This window comes from Atractosteus spatula, chromosome 8, assembly GCF_055471065.1.
Source record: "Atractosteus spatula isolate fAtrSpa1 chromosome 8, fAtrSpa1.hap1, whole genome shotgun sequence".
Taxonomy (NCBI): domain Eukaryota; kingdom Metazoa; phylum Chordata; class Actinopteri; order Semionotiformes; family Lepisosteidae; genus Atractosteus; species Atractosteus spatula.
In genome coordinates, this window is record NC_142713.1 from 27950677 (window position 1) to 27967212 (window position 16536).

Genomic DNA, 16536 nt, shown 5'->3' on the forward strand with positions numbered 1-16536 from the left:
TTGTTTATGTACCCAGTTAAACCTCTTATTTGTGATGGATAGATTAGGCTAGTATTCAGTCATCTCTGAGGCTCTGTATTATCAATTTTAAGCTCATGAATGTCTCTTGTGTCATTCTTACTGTTTGCTTTGGCTGACAGTGCTGTAGCAGACTGTGGTTCTAATTTGTACAAACTGTAATACATACTCCAATTGCCAATTGTGCATACTGTAGTAAATACTCCAATTGCCAAACAAGAGCAGAAGAGAGAAAGGATAACTCCGATAGGCATACAGTAACAGCACTGCTGCACTCTTAAAAAGTGACATTAGCTAGCTTTGTTTCCAATTCAGCATTGCATTTTCAGCCTGTACAATGAACACAAACATTTTAGTTCAGCAAAAGCAAAGAATCACTTGCTCTGCTAAAGGTGACAGTTCACTGCAGCTTCTTTATTATACACTCTATAGCTGTGCCTGATGTGTCTTGCTTGGTGCTCTCTCCAGACTGTAGATCATATTCATGAATATGATCCCTTGGATCTTGCTTATGAAGTCAGTAATGCCTTGAGATTGTGTTCAGATGTTAGCCAGTGTTCTTCTTCACTGTTTTTCTTCTAATGAGCAGAAATTATTTTACTTTTATGTAACCTGTGCTTCTGATGCTAGATCAAAACCAGAGATCTGAAGGTGCAGCAATGTCATTTTCTTCACTTCTCAGACAGCTTTTCCCCGTTTCCTTTTATTTTAGTACAACAGGAAGTTTTATTCTTTGTGTGAAGGTGTTTCCATATTAACTTGCTGTAACCAAGGCATTTTAACTGTGTCATGTTAATTCCAGCTGTAAATGACAATTCTGCCTTCTTCGATTTCATTCTGCAGAAAACTTCATTTTCCCTTTTTAGTTGCTTGACAAAATTGGTCTCATACCTGGGAATTAGAATTTGGGTCTAGATTACACAAAAAGCCAAACTTCCTCCCAAGAAGAGATGTACAAAACTACTGTATGTACAAGCATCTGGATTTTTTTTCCCCAGGGATGCAATGCTATTTAGCATCCAAATTGAAATTGATGAGCATTATATCCTAAAGTTGCTTTCTTGCCTGCTCAGCTTTGACCTTTAAGCAGAGGACATTGCATCTGTTAAATGATCTACTTATTGATGAGTTTGCTGTTTGTTGTTTTGTCCGTTGGGCAGTGCTGGTGTTGGCAGAACAGGCACATTCATTGCCTTGGACAGAGTCCTCCAGCAGATGGACACCAAGGATACCGTGGATATTTATGGCTCTGTCTTTGATCTGAGGCTTCACCGGGCCCACATGGTGCAGACAGAGGTAATTTATGTTCTATTTCAATCAAGCATAGATGATTTCTTAGTACTTCTTAGTTCTTTTAAATCTAGTTCAGAACAGTTTCGTCAGGTCTGTAGGTTACAAGCTATTGCAGGAATGCCCCACTGGAGGGTTGGAGTGTTTGCATGTTTTTTTCTCTAACAAATCTCTTAATGTCCTAAATCAGCTTGTTAGCAGCTTAATAGCCAGGTTCTTAGAAAATGCGCGCACACCAGCCCTTCCGCAGAAGAGTGAGATTACCCTGGGATAATGTGTTCTAACAACACAGCTGTTAAGTTTTGATTTTTTAACTACCCTTTTTTTAAAAGCTAATAACAAAATAATTAGTTCTCCAGACATATTGTACATGTTTTCTTTTAATGAACACAGTCCAAAGGAGAATAATATTGAAGTGAAAACGTATGCAAACACAGAAAAAGCATTGTAGTGAAACAGAACGCAATGATCCTCAGCCAGATAATGCGTTGCCTTTTAATTTGACCCAGCAACTAATCATTTGATCGACACAGTTTCAGTGTTGGCAGTAATAAGATTAAGGTTAGTGTACTCTGCATATTGTGATCTGAAGCACAGCAGGTCATTTGGAACAGGCTTCAATGGAGACTTCAATCTCCCTCTTGCAGTGCCAGTATGCCTACTTACACCAGTGTGTTAGAGACGTGCTGAGGGCAAGGAAGCTACGAAATGAACAGGAAAACCCGCTCTACCCAATCTACGAGAATGTTAACCCTGAGTATCACAGAGGTAAGACTGACACTTGTCTCGTACTCACCATCTCTCCATCTGTGAGGCTGTGGGAGGTGCCTGTGACATAAGATGAGGTGGTTAGCTCAGCCTCTATACAATTCAGAGCACAGATAATTAATTATTAATAATTATAATTATTAATAAGTGTTGATCTTTATATAAATTGCCCAGCAGATCGTATCTCCTCTGGACAAGGAGAAATAGCTACAATGGAAAGTCTTATTTCCACAGCTCACCAACCAAGCAGAGTGAATCTATCAGCTCAGTTAAATACCTTGATTTTCTGCCCAGGGTTTGGTAAACCTGGACAGCACGGTGGCACAGTGGTTATCACTGATGCCTCTCAGAACTTGAGCCCTAGGTTCAATTTCAGGCCCAGGGGTGCTCTCTGCATGGAGTTTGTATGCGCTCCCTGTGTTCACATGGGTTTCTCCTGGTGCTCTGTTTTCCTTTCACAGTCCAAAGGCATAATGGTAGATTCTGGGAAAACGGGCCATGTTGTGAGCGTATCTGTGTTTTCCAAGCAATGGTAACACAGGTCTGGGTCCAGGTGTACCCTGTCTTACACCCGTTGCTTGCTGGGATAGGCTCCAGCTCTCCCACGACCCTAAATTGGAGGAAGCGGTTAGAGAATAGATGGATGGGGTTTAGTAAAATGCTGTAATCTGAACGGTGTCATAATTATGTACTTCCAGCATGTCATTTCATTGTGTAAACTCTTGTGTGGCTGGAACAGCTACTTAGATTAGTGAATCACAGGAGTTAAAAGCCCTAGACAAACATAGGACATACTAGACCAGGGGTATTCAAGTAGCCCTTCCACTTGAGCTCATTAGCAGCTCTGTCAATCTTGTTTTGAATTAGTTAAATAAATAAGGAGCTGGTAGTTGCAAAAATTGTAATGGAGTAGACTGGATGGTATGAAGGTTAAGCTGTCCTGTAATGAGTACAACAAGCGAATAATGAGCTGCAGATGGGAATGATTCCTTTAAGGAGCCATGCGGGACATTATTTATTCAAACACAAACCATTCTGCTTTGCTATGCCGGGCTCCGTGTTGCTTTGGTGTTATGCATACTCTTTGTATCCAGACTTTTTATCAACTCTGGCATCATCTTTTTCTTGATTGAAGTGCTGTAAATTTAAAATTTGTCATTCAAATACTGTTAGTCTGCTGCTATGTACTGTGACATCCATAAATATTTAAGGGATATAGTTTTGCTTCACCTTGGTTATTACTTTATTTAAAGGTATCGATATGTACACTTTCCTAAAACCTTTACTTTAACATTGACAGTCCTGTTTGTTTTTTCTTTAGATATGGTGTACACAAGACGCTAAAGAATGTAAGGACTGCCTCGATTCTGAGTGAAGATAAAACCCCTCTACTGACTCCCTTTCCAGTTTTCACAGTCAAAGCTCTGCAGGGACACACAGCAATTTATTTTTTACAGTGTTTATACATTTTTAGATTGTTTATATTTAAATATTATAGAGAGTATTGTATATACTTGCATAAATGAATAATATTTATGTAAATATGTATTTTTTTCATGTTATTCCTATACCAGTGTTATGTTTATTAAAGCACATAAGCTATTCTGTTATTTGCACACTATTGTTAACTCTAGCAATGTCAAAGCCGATTCTGAAGTGTTTTGGAATGCATTGGTTCTGGTGACCTCATCAAGGAAATGCATCCGCAAGTGCGATACAAATTGATCTGACACTACTCTCAAGAATGCGTTATGCAATTACAGTAATAAAACAAAGTACAGTTCAACTGAAATTTCCCAAGTTCTTCTGAAGAACCTCCTCTGATTCTTTGAAACATTTGCAAAAACTAGTAGTGCAGAAGAATAGGATAACAACAGGAGCATATGACCCAGTTTAGCTAATGTGTGGTGCCATGTTTGAAGTATACAACATACAGTTCTACTAGTCTTTGACTATTGAGAATAGTTATAAGTAAATTATGAATTCACTTCATGATTCTATTTTAAAAAATATAAACCAAGCTGGAATGCAAACAAATACTGTAGATATTGTGTTTTCCAGGAAACTCTGTGTTGACTGGTTTGTACAGCATAGCCCACAGGAATTATTTTGGAAAACACAACTGCACAGTGGTTTCTGGAGAGTTAAAAAAAAACAACCCCCTTTTTCTCTGACAAGTCTACTCACAGTCTGTTCGGAGTAGGGAATCGCCTTTCTTCATCGGGGAGGACTGCGTAGCTCGAGATATGAAAGAAGTTGTTTTTATTTTGTCCAGTAGGTCAAATAATCAAATACGAGTTCTCAAAACTTCAGAGCCCAGTTACACAGAACGTGTATATTTAGACAGCATTGCTGTAGTCCGCCTGCTTCTGAAGGCCAGAGCTCTGTCTGTTAACAAAGAAAAGTCATTATCAAGAAGATGTTTCCCTTCTTGCATTTCTGCATACAGTGCAGATAAATCCACTCTACTACTCTTTCAGTTTGAAGCAAGCGGTTAACATTTTAACACTCTAGTCCTTCTCCACTAGTAGACCGGTTTTTGTTTATTCTTTCTATTCTGGTTTGTTAATTTCCTTGGACAAAAGACTACAGAACATAAAATTTGATCCATTATCATTGGAACATAAAGTTAATTTTGAAGTTGAACTAGACACTGTTAAGCTGTGCTGTAAATTCTAAAATGTTTTTTTTTTACATTTTTTCATCAAGAAGCTTATTTAACCAATTTCCAGGTTTCTAACCTGGATCGTGATGCTTTGTTTAATCAGTCTTCCAAAGTATTTAATATGTATCTCAGACAAGGCCAGCCTTCATTGCATGTGTGATTATTAGAAAATGTCCTCAACACAGCTCACATCTGCACTGCACTAACCATACACACAAGACAGGAATCAGTTGTGACCACAAACCCTCACAGCACAGGCCACATAATACTACCAGCAGCAGAAACATGGGACTGTGTCATCTGCATATACAGTACAGGTTTTGCACATTTTGATATGGAATATACATTTTTAAAGTGTAAATTTAAAAATTCTTGTAGGGAAAATACTACAATACAAAATACTACACAAAAATTGGTGATCTTAATGAATCCTCTCACCATACAAAGAAATTAGGTTATGGCATTCTGTTGTACACTCTTGTCTGTTTATTACCAACCAGGATAGCTAAAGCTTTCAAAGCAAATAATGTAGATTCTTCTGTTACAGTGGATTGCATTTGAGTGTTAAATTTGACGGGCTGATACAGAAGTATAGATTTTTATATTATGCTAATTAAAAGTGTGTTAAATCTTGGAGAGTGTGTTAAATTACATTTAAAAAACATATCTTAAGTATTGCACAAAGAATCAAATCACCAAAAAAGATGTTTTAAATCATTTGCTGCTGATTTAAACATAAAGCACTAAAACTAAGCATGTCTACAATGCAGGTGGGACTGAAAAAGGGCTGTGGAGGGCTTTACAAAAGTTTAGAAAGTCAAAGAATATTTGAAACATTTTGACCTTCAGCTACTGGCTTATGACGTGCTTCGTATTTTCATTACCAGGAGCAAAATTAACTTCTCTTATCTTGAGCTCTGTCTGCTCCAATTCAAAATTGCAATTTCCTTGAATAGGACTGGTAACATCATGCACTGTATCATTTTTCAGACGTTGGTGCCTCTTTTGAAGGGTGTGTTGAATCTCTGGAGTTTGTTCTCTTCTGTTTGCTACAGTTCAGTGTAGTTCTTAATTTCGTTGTTAGGTATTTATGTAAACAGCTGGCACACTCAAGATGGTCCTCAGAAATGAATATAAGAGCGTTATGTAGCATAAGTTTGAACTGTTATGATGTTTTCCAGGTTTGTGACTCCTGTTGTATCATTTTTTGGTTCTTAAGACATGTAGCAGAAATACAGTACATATAGCTTTCAAAAGATATTGTGTTACATAATTCTTTATGCAATTTTATTGTAACCATCTATGCAGGTTGGGTTATTGGAAAATATAAGCTTGCTCTAAAATTAAAGTGTATTAATAGCTATTTTTGTGTAAAAGCAATGAGGAATGCAGGCATATGCTTGATGATCTGCTACAGAAAAACCGTTACTGTTGTAATACATTGTATTTGCTGCTGTTTCAACGCTGTGATATATTTTTATGACAAAAATCTTGGCCAGCAATATTGATTTAATTGTTTGCAGCAACAGGTGTCACATAGGCTTTGCTATAGTGTGGTTTCAGCTGTGGAGCCTTCTTCGAGTGTGAGGAACCCTTCTGCTCACACCCGAAGGAGGCTCTCCCACCAAAACGTTGCGTTTCCTTTCTTCTCTTTTCAGCATGGAATAAACCTTTACTTGTTCCTTTGCAGCCGACGCATGCTGATGCAGCCGCCTACTTGAACTACTATAGTATCTATTAAGACTATTATCTATTTAGAACTCAAGTAACATCAAATCATATCGCCCCTGTACAACAGTTTACAAATTTAATGCAGTGCTTTGTAGTTAATGCTGCAGTTTGAGAACAAAAAGTAGCTAACACATTTGACTAACAATCACTTGACATCAGCTGCTGGAGAACTCACTGCAATAAAATTTTGGATCAGAAAGAAGAGAGAGAATTGAAATGCACTATGCTTAGTCTTGCAGGACAAACACAGCAGCAAAGCAGGTGATACCTTCTGCCATTCCACCATGTTAAGTAAAACCATTATATGCTGGAGAAAAGCTGTTAAAATAAGTTTTTGTAGTTCTAATCTCAATCTTGGTATATGCACTGGGTTGCACATTGTGCTGCATACTGTATACATGAGCTCCGAAATTTTATATTGTCTGTACTGTTAGAAAAGGGCATTGAGACCATTTTTATCTAATCAGTTTTGAATTACTAATGACATACATTGGCATTTGGTAGAAAATTTGCTCCCTTAGCAAACAAACCTTTCAAAATTGATACAATATTGCTTATTTTGAGTATGTAAAAATATTGCCTTTGTGGATAGGTTGCGCAGTGTTTCTTTAAAACATACATTTTATGTTATATGTAGGAAGACAACAAATCTTCCTAATGAAACAATCTATGTATGTTACATAAGTGCCAGTTCTCATTTATATGTTCTATGAATGTATTTAATTAAAGTTTTACACATTATACAGTATGTGTTGTTTTCTGTTTTCTCAAAATGGTCTTTCTTGCCAGCACACTTTAAATCGTGTTGTGTTGTCCACTTCTTGTCTTCCTTTCAAGGACTCATGAAATAATAAATAATGAAGAATATAACGGTATCAAAAGCTCCCAAGCTCTGAGCCATGAAAGCTCTGAGCCATGACAAAAAATTGTGTCATTTTGCCTTTCTGGATATGATCTTGGTTGTATAGACAGGAGTATCAATTCACAAGTTCAGTGCTACCGGGTCATAAAAATGAGACCTTAGTCAGATTGTGAAGCTGTTGATGTTGTCCAGCCCTTGATTAGAATTCCTTTGTTTGGTCTCCCTCACTCCAGCCATGTTACAAACATGGGGGATTTCAAAGAATCCTTACAGCAGTGTTTTACAGTAGTTCTGTGGTAAAAGCTTTTTTTTTTAATCTTTTAAGGCCTGTGCACTGTACTGTAGCTTCTGGTTCAGACTGCTGCTGTGATCTCCCCATTATGCTCCAATTTCTGGATCTTCTTTTATTGTCTTCATCCCTTCAATTCTCTGCTGAACAGGTGTTATTATCTAGCTTTTCAGAAATTGAGATTGGATTTTAGAGCTCAGCTTACCTCTCATAACCTTTTGCAGTACTGTGTCCTTGAAATGTTCAGCATTGGCTGTCTTCTTTGGTTTCTTTCTGCTCCTTAAAGTCACAAAAGGCTTACCGCTTTGGTCTCAACAGTGTTATTCAAAGTTATCCAAGTTTCCGGTAAAGTTAGCCATGGCTATTATTTTTAGTTTCTCTGTCCATTTAGGAGCTTCAGCGAGGAAACTGCTGCAAGCAGGCCTATGGGCTGAACCCATCACCAAGCTACTAAGACACAAGGGTATCAGGGTGTCATCTACCCTGGGTCTATTTCTGCTCCATTTTCTATTGATCATGTATGTTCTCCTGCAGCTCCAACCTCTTTGTGCTTATTTTGAAATGTGCTATTCATATAAGGTTTTTTTTACTGGATTATTTGTAGTAGTAGTAGTAGTAGTAGTCTATTGTTTAATAATTATTATTTGTGTCTATTGTTTTCATTTTCCAGGCACTTCAACTCAGACATGTTCACAGAAGTCCATGTCATTATTTTCAATGGGGAAATCTGAAATCCTTAGTCAGATGCCACTCATTCCTGGTCTAATTTATATGTCCCATAACCCAGAGGTACATACAGTAGCACAAGGAGAGCTACACTGTGACATGAGCATAAAGGGGTCATTTAGAAACACTGAAGTCTCCTGGCTAGCAGGACTAACTCCTAATCCTACCTGAAGTCTATAAGCCATTCTTATTCACTTACACCCAGCTCACTCTCCAACTGCTTCTTCAGTATTAGCTGGTCCAGAGATCCCGAGTCCACTGACATTGCTAGAGCTCCTGTGGCCATATGGCAATGGAGCTGTTTGACGTTTTTTTAACCTATAAATTTATTTTACTCCATTCTTCACATGCCAGTCAGCAGCTCCTATCGCCTAATCAGTGCATAGAATCCCAAGACACTTTCTGAAAAAATCTTTTCTTGCCTAAAGAAGAAGCAAAAGTAAAAGCTTGAACAAACAAATGTGTCTTTGACTCTAGCACACAGGGAGGGAGAATCCCTTATGCATCCTTGCAAATGCAGAGGATTTAAGCAGTCTGTTCTACTAAACCTGTTAATTCAGCTGTCTCTTAGAGATGATTCTCTCTAGATTATAAACAATAGCAGATTTCCTCTTCTTGCTAATAACCTGAAATTATGGGTCTCACCATCAGCAGCAAAACAAATATTTTTAGAACTCACGTCACTAATGAACTGGGCTAAAGCAGGCGCTCATTCCAACACATTTTCTACCCACTTCATCCAATTCAGGGTGGCCAGGAAGCAGGAGCCTATCCCAGCAAGCAACAGGCTCAAGGCGGACCCTGAACCAGAGGTCAGTCCATCACAGGGCACAACAAGACACAAACACACACCCACACCAGGGCCAATTTTCCCAGAAGCCAATTAACCTACCAGTAGTTCTGTGAACTGGAGGAGGAAACCACAGCACCCGGAGGAAACTCATGCAAGAACAGGGATAACATACAAACTCCACACGGATGGCCTCCCAGTCCAGAACTGAACCAGGGCCCCAGAGCTGCATGCAGCGATACTACCCACTGCTTCACCGTGATGTACGAGGTAGACATTCCCCATTCCAAATTCTAAGTTTCTCTTACAGGAATGTGTAATATTTGGCAAGCATCTTGCTATTGATCACTCAACAGTTAAGACCCCAGCAGTTTCTTTTGGAGGCCATTTCTGGTGCCAATTCTACTGTCTTTGAGCAGCCCACAGGCTGAGCTTGGTTAGTTACTCTGGTAACAGCATCAGACAATTTCAATGGTGTAAGAAGTGCAATGTTTTTCTTTTTACCAGGAAGATGTTTGCAACAGCGTGTTTGTCATACTGTAGCTCCACTGTGCATTGTGAGCTGTGTCAAATCCATTTAAGAACTTTGTGACTCGTGTTAGCTGAAATCCAATAGCAAAATTAATCTAGTCATTTGTCATACTTTACTCAGGGCTTGTTTGACATGGGAGATGCAATATGAAAACAACAGTTTAAAGATACTGTACCACATTAGGATTATTTTCAATTACTGTATGTAATTCTGACTAATGCAGTTACATTTCTTTATTTTCCTGGTTTTAGTAAGGTTTTAGCAAGGCATTTGCTAATAATGGCAATACAACTGCACTTACTTATTTCAGTAATTAATGCTAGCATCTCCTGCATATCATATTTTAAAATCACAGTAATTTGTGCGGATCAGTTAATTATGAGGTTTTTCTAAGGTAAGAGAGGACTGTCAATCAACACAGATGTAAGGCATCCTGCTGTGACTGACTGTGCTTGCTCAGCGAGGAGTTTAGACTTTGAGCTACATTTCAACAGGGGATGGACACAAATAGGTCGTGGATGTCTGATTCAGCAGTCTTCCTATACCATTTAATTTCTTTTCATATATTTTTCCTTTTAATTGAACCTCGGTTGGGTGCTCCAGTTGCTCTTGTTGCATTTAAAAATGTTTTTAAGTTCATTTCTGAATTGGGGCCCATACATTGCATCTCACAACTAGAGTACTGTATATACAAAAAGATCTCATTCTAGTCTTACTGAAAGTCCCGTTTCTTTAAGGCTTTTCTGGCAGAAATGGTTAAAATAGGCAAAGGCAGGAAGGGGTAAAAAATGAAAAGGTAAAGTTGCATAAAATAAAAAGAGAATCTGAAATTTTTAAACTTAATCTTCTAAAGAAGTGCATTTTTAAAATGAACAGTTGATGCAAGCAATACTAGTATTGGAAATATTTGTATCCTTTCCCAGTCATAAAATATCTCTACAGTAAATGTCTTATGTGATGAGTGTATGACACACTTCTAAGGAGAAAGATACATTTATGCATTTATTCTTAAAAGCTTCAGACAAACATTATGGTTGGCGAGTTAGTAAGAGATAATTACACACAAAGTTGGAGGGTTTCAGTTTGGACACGAGGACAAGGCTAAGGGAATGATGTGTCCTTCCCAAACACTCATGCACCCACCTCCACTTGGTGAAAGGAGGCAATGAACTGCCACAAGAGCAAAGATGGAGGGAGACAGGGATGCAAAGCAGAGAACTCTGGGATAGGTGAGGGCATTGCCTGTATTTATCTATAATGAAGTTACTGTAGGTTAAGGGTTTGGCTGCTCTCTCAAGCTTTCATTAAGACTTCCAGTTAAGGTGTCATCTGCGTGAACATAATCCTTTAGAAGGACACAACAGAACCCTTCCACGACACTGTTTAACTTTGACAGAGAAATTGTAGAAACAGTAATAAAGCTGTTGCTGTGACAGAGGAGCGAGGGTTTAATAAAAAGGCTGCTTTAACTTTAGCAGATTTTACTCATCACAGACCACACGAAAAAAACAATAACACTGTATAAAGCAATCTGTTTTTTTATTTTTTGCTACTATTTTTTTCACTGTGGTGTGTTGCTTTTAATGTTTTTAATATTGATATCAGTAAAAGTGTCCTTCAGATTAATTTGTGATAAGGGTCTGGATGTGCTCTTTAGGTACAGACAGCCTCAGTTGTTCTTTGATTCTATTAAGTTAAACTTATAGAAATTGTTTCAGTCTGTTCTTGAGAGGATGGCAGTTTATTATCAGTCTGTCCTGAAAGGGAGAGAGAGAAACAATACCTTATAAGTATCAGGGGACTGTAGCTTTTTTCCCTCAGGGTATGTCAGTTATTTCACAATTTACTTCAAATTATTATGTATTCCTTAGAACACTTGGAATACTGGAATAATGATGTTTAAACAATCTTTGGAGACAAAGATTTCCAGACTGGGGTACTTCACAATAGTGCCATCACTGACTTCAGTTCTTTAATTGATGCTGAGTCAACTGACACATTCCAGAAGTGTCTGAGGTTGGATCATTAAACAACAGGATGAGCACACAAGCCAAACAGCTTTGTCTCGTACTCAGTCGCATCTAGTTTACAAATGATTCAATATTCCTTCATTTAATTGAACAAGGAGCAGAGAGGAAAAAAAGAATGTGGCAGAATGACTTTTTGTTTTCTCAAATATAATCCACTAAAATTGAACTGAGAATGAAATTGAAAACATGTTTAAATGCTAGACAAAAAGGGCCAAAAATAAAACAAAATAGAACATTTTGCAGACTTTGTTGTTCTTTCAATAACAATGATTTAATTGGGAATCAAAGTAACTCGATAGCAAGAGAAACTGATATTTCTCAGCTAGGAGGCTGGCAGGTGTCTATGTTTAAGCAGAAACCTTGTCATTTTTTTTATGCCCGAGGTGCCAACAGAAACTACTCTTCTGAAGTTTGTAGGATTGCAAAATCCAACTATACAGACTTCCCCAATAGTGAATTCCACTGAGGATACCCTCCTAACAGGTATGCCCCGCTTGTTAATGTAATTCTCCAAGTGTTCCTGGCAGAGGCTTCTCTGCAACCCCCATATAAGGACATAATGAATTACTTGTATTTGAAACTCAGGTGTCTTGGTCCCCAGTGAATGCCTCATTGTGAAGACATATTTCACCGAGACTCTAAATGACAGCAGACTCTGCTATTTTAAGCAAGACCAAGCACATCTACATACAGTCAGTATTTAGAATCTAAAGAATGATCAAAAAAATAATTCCCTAAGGTTCTTCAGTACTGTTTGCCAAGGCACCAAAACACTATTTGTGCTAACAAATATGTCATCATACAGTCTTTTTTCTGAAAAGATTTTTTCCCCAAAATGTGGTCTGAATTCCTTGTTAGCCCCTGACAGACACTGCTTCCTCGTTCTCTATCCAAAGCTATATATTGTATCATTTGACAGGGTCTTATCAAATATACAGTATCTATCCTTTCAAACGTAGAATGTCTTGAGCAAGTAAACATGGGGGCACTCAACGTTTTTGCAGAATTGCCCAAAAGGGGATGAATTCCTTCCTTAAAATTACATTCCCAGCAAGTAATTTTTTTGGCCAAAGGGTTCAGATGAGTTTTCCAGATAAAGAATCCTCTCTCCGTTCTGACGTTCCTATTACCACAACATAATAAAAATGGCCACAAGCCCAGCCTGTATTTGGCAGTCCTTTATACTGTAGCTTCACATATTCGACCCTATCCATAGCTAAAAACCATTTGTCATATCTACTATTTTGACTTGGGTCTTCAATATTATTTTTATTAAGGGTGGGTTTCTAAATGGAGCGGGAAGGTGGTGCAATAGTTACATTTGCTTCCTCACAGACCTGGGTCCTGGGTTCAATTCTGGACCTGGGGTGCCACCTGCATGGAGTTTGTGTGTTCTCCCCATCTTTGTGTGTGTTTCCTCTGGGTGCTTCAATTTCCTCTCACAGTCCAAAGACATACAGGCAGCTTAACTGGCTTCTAGAACAATCGGCCCTGGTGACTGCTGCCCTGTCCTGGGTATACCTTGCGCCAGTTGTTTGCTGAGATAGGCATTTGGCTCCCCGCGATCCTGAACTGGATATTGCAGTTAGGAAATTCAACGACGGATTTCTAAAATTTCTTTTTTTTTTATTAATTACAATTTTTTTTTTGACTGATTTAACAATAAGGGAGTGCAAATGGTGAGAACAGTAAGAAAGATTCACCAATGGGCTTGAATTCTAGCTGCTTTCTATCCTGTCACTGAACAGACCTTTGGGAAAAAGCTCTTCATATGAAAGACATTCCCACTAATGAATGGTAACTGTGGAAAGTGATACAGTGTCACAGTATAGTATTTAATAAGTGTTTTGAGAATCTACTGTAACAGTGAACTCAGTATAGAATACCTTACCAGTATCACCAGTATCATCCTAATATGTGTCACATCTAAGAAGCAAAACAGTTCAGTGGGGCAAAACTATATCAATCTTCATATGAATTGTATCATTAAGGACTTATGCCAAGGAATGAAGCCAATTTATAAGACAAAAACTCTTTTGTCTTCATAAATTTAGTATCAACAATCTAATGTAGAGGATTATCTGATCTTACGACACATTCAAAGCAAAATCAGCCACAATTGAAGTGGAAAGTTCTAAATACACAGGAAGACATCCAGGGGTTCTAAGAATAACAAGGCATTATCTCTGAGTGTTTGGCTGTCATGGAAACACATATCAAATGAATCCATATTTCCAGGTAGGAGCTCTTTCTTTGTGGAAAGAAAGGTAAAAATAACCACAAAAACATTATGTGCAAACAAGCTTTTGGTCTGCAAATCTACTGTACACGACATAAAACACTTAATGATGATCACAGCTCTTTATAAAATTAATAAGCAAAAATATGACCTTTTTTTTACAAAATGTACTCTGAAACAATGATGCCGAAAGCATGCTTAATGAAATGATCTGCACTTTTGTAAGATGCTTTACGAGGCATTATTATGAGATATGTATTGACTTTTATTTTTCTTGTTTAATAGTCTGGAACTCTTTACAAAACTCAACTCTAAAAAATAATTATAATGTTGACTGCAGTCTCCTTGAAACAACAGCAACCTAGTAAACAGCAGTCTGGCCAGTTATTTATAAGCCAAGCATGAATGATCTGTGTACGTCCTTCAATATCTGATCGCCACAAAAAAGTACATACAGTGACTCAGCCATTATAGTGGCATTTTTGAGCACTTTTCCTTTGGATAAAAAAAAAACATGACTATATGAGATCATTCTTGAAGGTCACTGAGCTGTGTCCAATTGCTGACCTTCAGAAAGTAACTCAATTTTGACTGTTTCTTTTCTCAAAGAGTCCATATTTACAAGCATGCTAGTAAGGATTTTAAAATGAAAGATTTACATTACCTTTCAAATGAAGAATTGCATTTCATCTGAAATGAGTACTTTGGCTTAATTATCTTGCAGAGGAAAAAAAAAGAAGATTAATATGAAGTCATACATAAAACATAATTTACAATGATTCCTCCAAACAAGTCATTAATATTGATTGATCGACTGAGCTTGGTTGATGGCAGAAACAGTAGGAATTAGTATTAGGAGTTTTCTTTCCATGGTCATTAAGTACTCAACAACAGTGTTACACTTACAGTAAATAATATACAGTATTATTTGTTCAGGTCACAGGTGTGTGCCATACCTGCAGGGTTTAACAGGAATGTCCTACCTAAGCCATGCAGTGGGGCAAGACTGCAGACTAGTACACATTTGTATCAGGATATGTACTTTTTAAATAAGGTTTTCATGGCTGGAGGGTACCTATTAAACACTAACACACAACAAAGTGAACACTCATTCACTTGTTCATCTCCAATTCAAGTCTCACATTCCAAGACGGTTCAGATGAAAATGCTTTTCATTTTGCTTGTCTGTAACTGCAGTGTCTCCATCTGATGACTAATTACTTATACAATAAAGAGGACAAAATAATTTGGCACAAAAAACAGCCTAAATGAATGAAATGTCCTCATTCGGTTGTGTTGCCTAAGGAAATTCAGGTGTGCTCCCACTGTGGGAGTGTCTGATACAGAGTCATTCCCACCTGTGTCTGCTCATCATCAGTTCATCAAGTGGGAAGAGCTGTTCAGTCAGAAATATGGGAAAACAATCTGGCGAGAGGCTGTGTGAAGCTCTGTGTGCTGAGGTTGTTAGAAACAGGACAGCTGAAGTTGAGTAACAGGACAGACCAAAGAAACAAGTTAAATACAAGTCTAAACAAGTCTAAACAAGCAAGCAGATCAATGAAGTCCTCAATTCGCAGTGGACATGTAGCTCCTGGACCAGAGCTGGGAATCACTGCTATATACAACATAGTAAAATAATATAATTCAAAAGTAAAATATGAATAATGCGAATGATCAACTAAACAAGCTATTGTACTTGCTGAAGTGGGTGTCTACTGCCATTTGCCTCCCAGGTTTTGTAAAAAAGCAGAACAGACTTGTTTGGCAACTTGGCTTAGAAGAGCTTGGTCTAAATGCCACTGTGATTTTGTTATCACCTTTCTCTCTTCATTTCTCACTTTTCTTTGTAGACTGAGACACAGCGTGGACAGTATTTGGCAACGGCAGGGATGGAGGCAGTATTTGCCTGGAGCAATTTATGACACTGGAAATGCAGCTCAGGCCGAGGAGAAGAAGAAGAAAAGTACTTTGACACCGCACCTTCGCATCCCACTGAGACGGAAACAAATGCTCCGCCCCAAAAATATTTAGGCAGTGGGAGGAGCTCTATGGGAGAAATAAAATGAGAAATCATTCAACATGAGCACCAAAATGGTGTTATTAAATAGGAGTTCATGTGCAGGTCAAATTATAATCTCACACTTCCACATCCCTGCGCATAGAAGTGCCCTGGCTGAACACTGCTGTGCACACATCTTTCTCAACACCTGCCTGTACCTCAGATTCACCACTGGAGCATTTTCTCACAAAGTCAAGGAGGATGTGATCTCTGATCAGCTCCGTCATTTCTCCCGCGCGGCAATTTAAAGCCAAACACTAAGCACATTAGTCCTTTACCATGCGTTCATTTCCTTGTTTCGTCATTATTAAAATTCAACCGAACAGCTCAAACATTCAGTAGACATGCCAGATTATTTGAAACCTGTACTGGATTTCTGATGCTGTAACTGCAGTCAAAAAGGCACCGTACACAGCAGATTGCAGACCAGCCCTTTGTTTCCCTTGGGTCAACAAGAAAATGAGTGTGCTTAACCTTCTGCACCCTGAGACACATGAAAAAGCTGTCTTGGTTTTAAAATCATTGCCATTGCTGTCA

At 38.2% G+C, this 16536-nt stretch overlaps 1 protein-coding gene across 2 annotated transcripts in view; it reads left to right on the forward strand.

Annotated features, from left to right (window-relative positions):
• The window catches only part of LOC148829347 (receptor-type tyrosine-protein phosphatase beta-like), a 59210-nt gene extending 52000 nt beyond the window's left edge, over positions 1-7210 (forward strand). Inside the window, exons 32-34 of one of the 2 annotated variants that reach the window (XM_088923621.1) lie at positions 1179-1314; positions 1956-2076; positions 3398-7204. In XM_088923621.1, coding sequence (XP_088779747.1) covers positions 1179-1314; positions 1956-2076; positions 3398-3420 — 280 coding nt within the window. In that variant the 3' untranslated portion in view covers positions 3421-7204. Of the gene's footprint in view, positions 1-1178; positions 1315-1955; positions 2077-3397 lie in introns of both variants that reach the window. The other variant, XM_088923620.1, reaches the window with a different exon arrangement.
• The last annotated feature ends 9326 nt before the right edge of the window (positions 7211-16536 follow it).